The sequence below is a fragment of the Artemia franciscana genome, chromosome 17, assembly GCF_032884065.1.
Source record: "Artemia franciscana chromosome 17, ASM3288406v1, whole genome shotgun sequence".
Taxonomy (NCBI): domain Eukaryota; kingdom Metazoa; phylum Arthropoda; class Branchiopoda; order Anostraca; family Artemiidae; genus Artemia; species Artemia franciscana.
This window is the reverse complement of record NC_088879.1, coordinates 25,338,881-25,351,444: the sequence shown is the minus strand read 5'-3', so window position 1 is coordinate 25,351,444 and position 12,564 is coordinate 25,338,881. Positions and strand designations below refer to the sequence as shown.

Below are 12,564 nucleotides of genomic sequence, written 5' to 3'. Positions count from 1 at the left end.
CTTTCTTTTGACTCGTGAAATGCTGTAAAAAGATTTAGAAAAGTAAAAATAAAAGCAGCAAAAATAAAAACCTTCAAATTGGACTGTTATAACTAGGTTTTAGTCAACTGCTTCTGCAGTTTTTCCCAATTTCTGACGGAAAATGCCAAATTCTGTTAAGCAAAAACGACCAAGCAACGTCACCATGTGAGTATTGTCTGGTATGTTTACTTAAAAAAAGCCAAATTTTGCTCCCCAACGTCAAATTTTGCTATGCAAAAATGGCCAAAGTCAGTAAGCGATTTTTCTCTGGTACGTTTACTTCAAAAAGAACAAAACAAAAAAAAACAATATTATCCTTGAAGGGGCCTAGAAAGTTTCTCAAAAAAATCAACGGAAGATCCATATTAAAAGTGCACATACAGTGCTAAAATTAAAAAGTAAAGACAAATCACAGATTGTCTTTACTATCTTGTTGTCACATTCCGTCTTGTTTTTGTGTTTGGAAAAGAAAAGTGCATTTTGATCGAGAAGTGGGCGGGGAATAAATATCTGCGTAAGGAAATGCGTATTAACGAACAAAATATGTTTAAAAATCACTGAAAAAGATAAAATATGCGGAGGATCCACATTTTATGCTAAAATAAAAATAAAGGCAAATCATAAATAATATGAAATTAATGCTAAATATGAATAAAGGAAAATAAAGTCATTCCATTTATATGATATAGATATTTGTTTCCAAAAATTAGATGAAAAATGCTATCACAATATTGTTAAAAGGAACAGAAGAATCATTCATTTTTATGGCACTTGATATTAACCAAGTGACATATTGCAATCGCAAATTCTGTCGGTCTGTCGGTCCCGGTTTTGCTACTTTAGGCACTTCCAGGTAAGCTAGGACGATGAAATTTGGCAGGCGTATCAGGGACCGGACCAGATTAAATTAGACATAGTCGTTTTCCCGATTTGACCATCTGGAGGGGGGAGGAGTGGGGGGGCTGATTAATTCGGAAAAAATAGAAAAAATGGAGTATTTTTAACTTACGAACGGTTGATCAGATCTTAATGAAATTTGATATTTGGAAGGATATCGTGTCTCAGAGCTGTTATTTTAAATCCCGACCGGATCTGGTGATATTGGGGGGGGGGGGGAGTTGGGAGGGGGAAACCTAAAATCTTGGAAACAGTTAGAGTGGAGGGATCGGGATGAAACTTGGTGGGAAAAATAAGCACAAGTCCTAGATACATGATTGACATAACCGGAACGGATCCGCTCTCTTTGGGATTTGGGGGGGGGGGAGGTTAATTCTGAAAAATTAGAAAAAATGAAGTATTTTTAACTTACGAACGGGTGATCGGATCTCAATGAAATTTGATATTTAGAAAGATATCGTGTCTCAAAGCTCTTATTTTAAGTCCCGACCGGATCTGGTGACATTGGGGGGAGTTTGGGGTGGGGGAACCTAAAATGATGGAAAACGCTTAGATTGGAGGGATCGGGATGAAATTTGGTGGTAAAATAACCAGCAGTCTTAGATACGTGATTTACATAATTGGAACGGATCCGCTCTATTGGGGGGGGGGGGGGGGTTGTGATTCTGAAAAATTAGAAAAAATGACGTATTTTTAACTGACGAAACAATGATCGGATCTTCATGAAACTTCATATTTAGAAGGACCTCGTAACTCTGATCTCTTATTTTAAATCTCAACCGGATCCAGCATAATGGGGGGGGGGCAGTTGGGGGGTGGGGGGTGGAACTGGAAATCTTAGAAAATACTTAAAGCGGTGAGATCAGGATGAAGCTGGATGGGAAGAATAAAAACCTGTCTAAGATACGTGACTGACAACCGGACCGGATCTGCTCTCTTTGGGGTAGTTGGGGGGGGGGGGTTAATTGTGAAAAACTAAAAAAATCAGGTGTTTTTAACTTACGAACGGGTGATCGGATCTCAATGAAATTTGATATATAGAAGGATATCATGTCTCATAGCTCTTATTTTAAGTCCCGACCGGATCTGGTGACGTTAGGGGAAGTTTGGGGTGGGGGAACCTAAAATGAAGGAAAACGCTTAGATTGGAGGAATCGGGATGAAACTTGGTGGGAAAAATAAGCAGAAGTCTTAGATACGTCATTTACATAATTGGAACGGATCCGCTCTATTGGGGGGGGGTTAATTCTGAAAAATTAGAAAAAATGACGTATTTTTAACTTACGAAGGAGTGATCAGATCTTCATGAAACTTCATATTTAGAGGGAAATCGTAACTCAGATCTCTTATTTTAAATCTCAACCGGATCCAGCGTCATTGGGGGGGGGGACCGGAAATCTTAGAAAATACTTACAGTTTTCTTAGAAAAAATCTTAGAAAACTGGATGGGAAGAATAAAAACCTGTCTAAGATACGTGACTGATATAACCGGACCGGATCTGCTCTCTTTGGTGGAGTTGGGGGGGGGGGTAATTCGGAAAAATGAGGTATTTGTAACTTACGGAGTGATCGGATCTTAATGAAATTTGATATTTAGAAGGATCTTGTGCTTTGAAGCTCTTATTTTAAATTCCGACAAGATATTAAATTCTTATTTTAAATTCCTGAGACATTGGGGGGTGTTGGAGGGGGAAACCGGAATTCTTGGAAAACGTGAAAATTCGTAACTCAGATCTCTTATTTTAAATCTCAACTGGATCCAGCGTAATTGGGGGGGCAGTTGGGGGGTACCGGAAATCTTTGAAAATACTTAAAGCGGTGAGATCAGGATGAAACTGGATGGGAAGAATAAAAACCTGTCTAAGATACGTGACTGCCATAACCGGACCGGATCTGCTCTCTTTGGTGGAGGTGGGGGGGGGGTAATTTTGAAAATTGATGTATTTGTAACTTACGAAAGGGTGACCAGATCTTAATGAAATTTGATATTTAGAAGGATCTTGTGCTTTGAAGCTCTAATTTTAAATTCTGACCAGATCCTGTGATATTGGAGGGATTGGAGGGGGAAACCGGAATTCTTGGAAAACGTGAAAATTGTGGTATTTTTATCTTACGAATAGGTGATCGGATCTTAATGAAAATTTATATTTAGAAGGAATTCATGTCTCAGAGCTCTTATTTCAAATCCGGACCAGATCTTTTTACACTGGGGGGAGTTGGAGGGGGAAATCTTGAAAAGCACTTTGAGTGGAGGAATCGGGATGAAGCTTGGTGGATAGAATAAGCAAATGTCATTGATACGTGATGGGCGGAACCGTATTGGATTCGCTCTCTTTGGGGGAGTTGGGTGAGGGGTTCAGTGATTTGGCGAGTTTGGTGCTTCTGGACGTGCTAGGACGATGAAAATTGGTAGGCGTGTCTGGGAGCTGCACAAATTGACTTGATAAAGTCGTTTTCCCAGATTCGACCATCTTGGGGGGCTAAAGGGAAAGGAAAAATTGGAAAAAATTAGTTATTTATAACATACGAGTGGGTGATCGGATCTTAATGAATTTTGATATTTAGAAGGACATTGTGACTCAGAGCTCTTATTTTAAATCCTGACCGGCATTAAGCCTCTTATTTTCCTTTTAAATCAATCTATTGATTCATAGAATTTTGTTAGAGCTCATACCATATGATCTCTTGGTTCTTAGCTCTTCATGCCTCGTCACAAGTGCCATATGAGCTCTTAGCTCTTGTTCAAAACCGTGAATACCGAAGAAAAAATGTCAAGTGTCAGAACATTCATTTTTCCCTATTTTAGATATTTCTAATGCTATATTAATGAACCTCCGAGGAATGGATCCTCTTCCCAAATTAGGTCCTGGGAAGCTGTTTTAAAGCCTAAGTTGAATATGAAATCAAGCTTAAAACAAACAAAAGTATTTTATTTTGCTATTGAGGCATAAATGAAACCCAAAAGGAACAGAAATTAAATAAAATAAAATACTTAAAAATAAAATAAAAATTAATCATATCAAACAAACAAACAATAGTTACTAATATAAATGAGTAAATAAATCTTAAAACGAGAAAAACTTAAATTAAATATGCAAATCAAGCTTGAAACACACAAAAATCTCTACAAAGAAGAGTTACGGTTTTGCCTCCTTCTTTCACTGTAAAAGTCTAAAACGTACTGCTTCATTGGCGCTTTACTGAAAATTACATATATCTTGAAGTCATTAAAAGTACAAATGGAATCAAACTGAATGTTTAATTTACAACGCTATTAATTGTTGAAAGATCATCAGTTAAGATTTTATATCACTGTAATTTTATTTTCATTTTCAATGTTGCAATAACTGGAAAAGAAAATATTTGTAATATAATTCGTTTTCAGCGAAGCACCAATGACGTAGTAGGCTTTAGACTTTTACAGTTAGGGAAGGGGGCAGTATCCAAACTCTTGTTTGTAGTGAAGCTATACTTGTCTTGAACAGTCTTGGGAAGAGCTAATACAGTTAAACTAAATATTTGATATATAATGATGTTAATTGCTGAAAGCTCAAAATTTAATTTTACTGTAATTTTTATGTTTATTTTCAGTGTTATAATAAGCACAAAAGAAAATATTTGCAATATAATTCGTTTTTAGTAAAGTGCCTATGACGCAGTAGGTTTTAGACTTTTACAGTGAAATAAGGACGCAAAATCTAAACTCTTCTTTGTAGAGATTTTTGTTCGTTTCAAGTTTGATTTGCATATTCAATTTATGTTTTTCTTGTTTTAAGATTTTTTACCCATTTACATAAGTATCTATTGTTTGTTTGTTTGCTATGATTGTTTATTTAATTTCTGTTCGTTTTGGGTTTCATTTATGCCTCAATAGCAAAATATTTTTGTTCGTTTTAAGCTTGATTTGCATAATCAAATAAAGCTCTACTCGTTTTGAGATTTATTTATTCATTTATATTGATACCTGTTGAATGTTTTTGGCTATGATTATTTATTTAATTTATGTTCGTTTTGGGTTTCATTTATTCTTTAATAGTAATTTCTTTTTTTTTTAGTTTGAGTTATTGTAGGTTTCTATTTCTTCTGATCTTAAGTTTAATATGGCCTTTACTTTTCTTTAGAAAACTTCTTTTTCGGATTGTTTTTTTTTTTTTATTAATTTCTGCTCGTTTTTGATTGCCTAAGTTTCATGTTTTTCAAAATTCCCGATTTCAATTTTTTTTATTATTCAAAAATAAATTTTTAGCTTTGATAGCTTTGATAAGAAATAATAAATCAAACTGAATATTTGATATATAATGATATTAATTGCTGAAAGCTCACCAGCTCAAGCATTCGTTTCACTCAGGCCAGAGTTAAAGCTTTGCCGCCTCTAAACCCAAGCGTTTTTGCCCCTCCGTTTTTGCGAGATTTTCGGGGAAATCCCCAAAGCTTCGGGAATAGTGAAAGCCGCAGGGCCTAGTGGTTCTATTGGTAAATCCTGGTCTCCTGGTAAATCCTGGTTGTTTCATTTTATTTTCAATGTGGTAATAAGAACAAAAGAAAATATGTGTTTAATTCTTTTTGTATAATTGTATAATCCCTTTTAGTAAAGCATCAAATACGCAGTAGGTCTTACACTTTTACCGTTAGAGAAACGGCCAGTAACCATACTCTTTTTTGTAGTGAAGACACCATTCAGTAGAAGTGCATATCCCCTATTCTCTGAAAACGACCGCGGTCTAAAAACTAATCCTTAATCCAAATCTCACTTGTGCTATTCATGTACCTGTACTATGATTCTTGTACTATATCTCTTGCAGTTGCATTTGAATTTCTGGAAATTTCTTGTACTATATGAATGAACCTTCGAGGAATAGATCCTCATCCCAAATAAGGCCCTGGGAAGCCGTCTAAAGGTTGAATAGCCTTTTCAGGTTTAAATACTTTCACAAATAAAATCAGTAACACAGTATTTTTCTCAAGTCAAAAATACCCTCCCACATACTCTCCCGGCATATATCTGAATAAACGTCTCATTTCTTAGTTGCCTTGTTTTTGTAATATTTGGAGGGACATTATACGGACAATCTTAAGATTGAATGTTTCTATATGTTTTTGATATATTTTTGTTCTTTAAATGGTTAACTAAAGTTTAATAAATATTTCTGTCCACTGCTTGAAGATTATGAAGTTGCTTTAACTAAGATCTTGAAGAAATGAGTTCGGTCTCAAATTGACTATATTTTCATAGTGGATGGTGCTTGTGCAAACGTTATGTTCGTTAAAATAGAAAAGAATCAAGCAATATGGTTCCATGGAGTTATTTTTTTTTTACAAAAATATGTAACAATCTCTATTCGCTACTTGATTGGCTTAAAAATCATCTGCTTCCAGAGATTAAGATAACTTCGAAGACCACACTGCCTTTCCATGACGAAAGTAAAACAGTTCAAAATAGGGATGATACCTTTTTATTGACAGTGAAATATAAAATTATTTAAATGGAAATTTCGAACACATATACAGTGTTCATCATCAGCAGTAAAACTAAAAGACATGAATAAAAATAAACAGAATTTATACCTAATAAACTAATTACATATAGTTTATTGCTCTTATTTTTTTCAATGCAACAGCCGAGGCAAATCTCTGTGACCTTTTCGGTTCCGGTTCATTAGATTTAACTGACGTATTACGTGGACAGAGGTCATAGCTCTTAGGTGAAGTGATATTTACTTTATTTGACCTCAGTAAATTATCATAAATTGAGTTCAATCCAAATTCACCTGTATCTCTGTTTATGGAATTTTTCTTGAATAGAATTTTTTTAATTTCGATTGTTTCCCTGAAAGTTTGCTTTAAACCTTGGTCCCTAGAAATCAAAGAAACATTTTCAAACAAAATGAAATGATTTGGAAAATTAAAGATATGCTCCGCGAGGGCCGACGTGAAATCTTCAGGTTTGGTATTTTGCTTTAAAGACGATGAAATGGAATTATGATGTTGTAGCAATCTCGTTCTTAAATTCTGGTTAGTACGTCCCACATAAGAGCTTCCACAAGTACATGGAATTTTATAAACCCCACTTTGTTGCTCTACGGAAGTCCGATCCTTTCCAGAATTTAAAAAACTTGCCAAAGTATTACTACCTCTTAAAGCTACCTTTAAACCATTATTTTGTAAAATTCTTTTAAGTTTTTCACTCAAACCTGGAACATATGGTAGAGAACAAAAGATATCTTTCTTTTCTGTTGTTTCCAGAATATCATCAGAACATTCTAGAATTTTTTTCCTTCTTTTCGAAAAAGTCTGGTCAACTAACCAACCCGGATAATGGTTACTTATTAAAATGTCTTTTAGCAATAATAATTCCTCCTCAATGAATTTTGGAGAACAAATTCTAAAAATGCGGTCTGTTAAAGATATGATTAAACCAATTTTGCTTGGCGGGCATGACCGGAGAAAAATTACAAAAAATCTGTTATTGCTAGTAGGTTTTCTGTAAATCTTAAAATCCAGACTATTTTCATTTTTTAAAAGAAGGACATCCAGAAAAGGAAGTTTATTATCCTCTTCTAATTCTATTGTAAATTTTAAATCCCCTCCCCAAAAATTAAGATGTTCTAAAAAACTTTTTAATTCCTCCACCCCATAATTCCATACTGAAATTATGTCATCCATATATCTCCCCCAAAATTTATGTTTTAAAAAATATGAATCTAACGCTATTGTTTCAATATTTTCTACAAAACAATTTGCTAATAAAGGACTTAAAGGGGCCCCCATAGGTAAACCATTTACTTGTTCGAAAAAACCCCCTCTGAATTGAAAAAAATAAGAGAACATATTGCACAACCTAACTAAACTCATAATTACACCGACCTCCAAAACTGTTTCACCACCAATTAAGTCCAAATTTCTTAGTATCTTTCTCTCAAGAAGAATTTCCGCGGCTTTTACATCAATACTCGTATACATTGACACTATGTCGAAACTTGAAATTATAGAATTTGAAGAAATCTCAACTTCTTTTAGTTTTTTTACAAGTTCTGACGAATTCTTAATATAAGAAATTTGTGTAGACATGAGTGGTTTAAACAATGACACTAGCCACTTACTCAGAGCACTTGTTGGTGACTTGTTACTCGCAACAATTGGTCGTAATGGCAGATTTGGCTTATGTATCTTTGGAAGTCCATATAATTTAGGGCACAAAGAACCTCTTGGTAAGAATTTGTAGAAAAGTTGAGGTGTAATCTTCCCTTCTTCCTTCAAACTCTTCAACTCGTTCTTAAACTTCTTTGTGTATGAGTCCGTCGGGTCAAAAGAAAGTTGTTTGTAAGTTTTTTCATCTTTCAGTAAAGTGTTTAATTTTGAATCGTAGTCCTTGGTGTCCATTACCACTAAAGTGTTACCCTTGTCTGCTTTTGTAATAATAATAGATTCATCCCTTCTTAAATTATTAAGAATCTTTATGTCTTTGATAGAATTGTTAGGGATTTCTGGTTTTAAAGCAAACTCTGACAGGGCTTTAACAGTAGAAGCTCTTGCTAGGCTAACATCTTTAATTAAGATGGGGTTTCTATGTAAAGATGTTTCTATTGAAGAGATAATTTCTTCTACTGGGACTCTATTAGTTTTAAAACAAAATTTTGGACCTTTTTCTAATGCGGACTTTTCTTGTAACGTAATATACCGTGCGTGTTCCACGCACGAATCACCGAACACCGTATGTGTTCGAAAATAAAGCCGTAATACCTTCGTCAACTCTTGGACCAGGTGTAATTAATTTTTCATCAAGGACCTTAACGTTACAAGAAAAGTCCGCATTAGAAAAAGGTCCAAAATTTTGTATCTTTACGATAAATCCAAAATCCAAGTGTCTTTACGCTCTGTTGCCTGTATATGCATTTCTGTTCCTCCCTGGAGGCTTGTCTTGGTAGATTTGCATTTTGACTAACCACAAAGGAATTTTTGTCCTTATAATATGTGAAAAGGGGGTGGTCTATCCTTCAAAATACTGAATCATATAAAGAGTACCTTCCGGTTTACCTTGAAGGTTCAAAAATAGGGATGATTTTTTCCGCCGCAGGTAGCCTTTAGTTACTGCTGAAAGATTATTTAATGATTTGTGTATTCCGGAAGAGATTCCCGCAATTAATATGACTAAATGTGTTTTAAATGTCTCAAGTCCACTTCGAAATTCAAAGGTTACAACTCTGCCTACAAATCTGCTCTCGAACTGCTAGCATTTGACCTCTCAAACAAGTCAGTCACTGCTCTTCATTATACTTTGCACCAAGAAAATAAAATCGCTTCTCAAGGTATCCAAACAAATTTCTACTATGTCCTGTGCCAAATAGATAACGCTGATTAGATTGCAGAAGCTGCTATTCCAGGTAACCATATGAGTGACGAACCATCCCAAACAGAGAAATTTCTTGTTAGCGTTTGTTAAGGTTTCCCAACCTTCTGCAACCATCCTCATACTTACAATAGGCTCTAGGGAAATTCTACTGGCCTAGATTTCTTAGCTTTTTTTATTTCAAATCCCTAAGTCAGCAGAGCTCAAACCGTCTTTTTTCTTGCACTGACTGTGCAAAAGTCTCAATGGCAGTGACGCCAATTAGAGGACGGGGGAAACTGCCCCGAGACCCCCTGGAAAAAAACTTGTTTTAAAACTCTATTGTAAAATACCTTTTTCGGTATTTTGCATTGGAAAAAATCACAAAAAAAACGAATTGCACCGCCCCCCTATATTCTTAAAAATTGCCCCCCCCCCCAGAAAAAAATCGTGAATTGGTGCTACTTGTCAATTGATTCTTAAGAATTTTTTGCATCTTGCGTTTTGTAATTAAGAATTCACATTAACTTCTAACTTTCAACTAATTAACATCAAGTACAAAAAAGAGAACTAAAACTGTCAACCAAAAAACCACTATTTAAACCGAGGAATAATATTTAAACTCGAGAAATCCTTGTGCTCGAAAAGACGAGGGCTAAATATTGGCAATGAGAAGCTATAACCCAAAATGATGAAGGCAAAAAATTGAAAAGGAAATTTCTGCTAATAGCGCTTGCTTTTGGGTTCTATTTTTAGCGCTCAGACCTCGATTTATCCATCACATTGGCTCACCTCTATTTTGACTAAATTTTGCTGAATTGAATCTTCTTTAAATGTTGCATTGAATCCCGTCACTGTAATTTAATTAGCCAATTCAAAGTCAAAATACTTTAGCTTTATAAATATAACATATTCTAGAAGACCAGTAGTGTGTAAGGGATAATCCTCTCCTAAAAAGTGTGCTCAATGGGATCTAATGCTTGAGAAGAATTAGTTTCTAAGGGAAAGTCCAAATGTCCGAGTTTTATTATATTTTGACTTATATTTAGTATGTTTAGCATTTTTTATATTTAGTATATTTTAACTTAATGTTGCTATGTTTAGTGTTACTCGCTAAATCTGCAAAGACGTAGATTCCCCCTATTACTTCCCCTCATTGAAAATGTGCATTTAAGACATCTTGATTTTTGGACGCAAATAACCTGAAACGCAGATGATTTTGTTGTTTTAAAACAATGAATTTTTCCTCTAAAGATTATATTCTAACGGCGAAGAGGATGCTGGAAAAAAGTTGGCGAATACCCTAAGAGCCCTTGGTGAAGTAGCAATGGAAAGCGATAATTATCCTCAGGCTATAGAGGATTTCGGAAAGTGCCTTGAGATTCAGGTATTTGTTCTTTTGTTTTAATATGGTTAATTTCTGTTGTATTATTTAGGCTATATAATGTCAACTCAAATTAGGCCAGAAACTCTTTCTCAGTTCGAAATAGAGAAATGTTTTATTCTTAGAGGTATTCAACATCATAGATAGATATAAAACGTGGAACTTCAGTCAGTTTTATTTCGGTTTGGTGCCGTCTGGTATATCGAGGAGAAATACCGTGTAATACTAGGTGATGAAATTAAGCTGGCGCAGACAAATTTTAGGATCAAGTTGTCTGAGCACAATAGGTGTCTTCTGCACAGAATAAGTTTCAAAATATAATTTATTGTATTTCTTTCTCCATGTTTGTTAATCTGAGGAGCCGAAAGAGATTCTCAACTGAGTCATTATGCAATAGCAAATTTGTTATATTTTATTTGATGGAGCTGCAGTTGATTCTTGCAAGCTGGAAAACATTGCCTGCCTGTCTACTCAATGGGAGTCGTTCTAATCCAATGCCTTCCATGGGTTATTCCCGTCTTTTGTGAGAGATAGGTGTCTATATATCTGTGTTTTTTATTATTATCTAGAATGATTACTGTAAATAATAGTATCGTATCAATAAGAAACTGCTGCGTCTAAATGCTGCAAAAGACTCCCCAAATCTTGAGGGGGCACAGACTGGAAGGAAGGCTGAATTTTTCAGTTCTAAAGATATCTGTCTCTTGATTCTTATTAATTTATAACCCTGTCTGTGGTCTCTTTGAACCCCTTTTAAATAATGTTCCTGTGTGAGGTCTTGCATTAAAACCTTAAATCATGCTTTTGTTTTGCCTTCTTCTGGCGAAATTGGTTGAGTAAGATAAACTACTAGCCAAAATATACATGGAAGGGTTAATTCAACCGGTCTGGGCGTATTTTAGCTGGAAATGAATTCTAGTGATCTTGATTTGTTATTGAAAGTCAAGTAACTGACGGTTTCCAGTTGATGATGCGTACACCCCTAGGGGCAATAGATGGGTTTTTTTGAACGAATTTTAGAAAGGCTCAATGCGATTATCTAATATGGAACATATATCAAGTTACATTTTAGAAAAATATTGTTGCCAAATCTGACAAGGGAGGGTGCAAGATTGTGTGGCAGGGTCGAAAGGGCACTAGCCTGGATTAATGTTAGGAACCCTATCTCTGCATGAAACGACAGGAAACATTTGTTTGTGAACATAGGATAGTAAATTAACACAGAAATCTAACTGTGTGCTTAGCCAAAGGACTTGATTTTGCCGTTTCTGACGCTAAAGAAGTTTGGCGATTGGTGCTAATTTAGTTTTGTCGATTGCAATAGTTGATTATTGTCATAAGATTAAGTTGAGTATTAAGTCTACTAATTAAGGAAAAAGTTATGATTCTCTATATTTACAATTGACATGGGAGAGAAAGAAAACCTAATAAAGGTTGCAGCCCTGCTTATACACTAAGTGGTGTCCGTGCATACCTAAACCTTGTTCAACTCGACCCTCTTTCAGCTTAATTCTCCCTTCATTTAACCCTGTTGAACTCATCCTCCGTGCAATTCAACATCATTTAACTCGACCCAAGCAACTAAACTGCTGTTTAACTCAACTCTCATGTAACTCAACCTTGTTCTATGAATAAGTTTGAACTAGCGGGGACTGGAAGCTCAAAATTTGCTTTTCACTTCGCTTGCAGTTTCCAACTTATATTGCAATGCCCTAAACTGAAGGTCATGCATGGTGTTTCAATGGTTTTAAAGTGTTTAAGCTTTAAATAAAATCAAGCATTTAAAGTTTTGTGGTTGAAGTTTTGGCGGTAAATTTTTCGTACGTTCACTCGCTAGCTGAAAAACAAACTTCCCCTTCGATTTACGATCCAACGCTCTTCCATATGTAATAATCGCCGCTGAGTAATTGCGTCCCAGTTCCCCTAGTGCCTGAAT

General features: G+C 35.2%; 1 protein-coding gene and 1 long non-coding RNA gene across 3 annotated transcripts in view; one reads left to right on the top strand and one right to left on the bottom strand.

Annotated features, from left to right (window-relative positions):
• LOC136038058 (uncharacterized) overlaps nucleotides 1–12,564 on the bottom strand; it is a 50,296-nt gene that overhangs the window by 6,992 nt on the left and 30,740 nt on the right. The gene's annotated exons all lie outside the window — the stretch shown is intronic.
• Nucleotides 1–12,564, top strand: part of LOC136038054 (protein HGV2-like) — a 66,688-nt gene that overhangs the window by 29,271 nt on the left and 24,853 nt on the right. For both annotated transcript variants that reach the window (XM_065721008.1, XM_065721007.1), the window contains exon 4: nucleotides 10,499–10,631. In XM_065721008.1, the coding sequence (XP_065577080.1) occupies nucleotides 10,499–10,631 (133 nt within the window). The remainder of the gene's footprint in view (nucleotides 1–10,498; nucleotides 10,632–12,564) is intronic.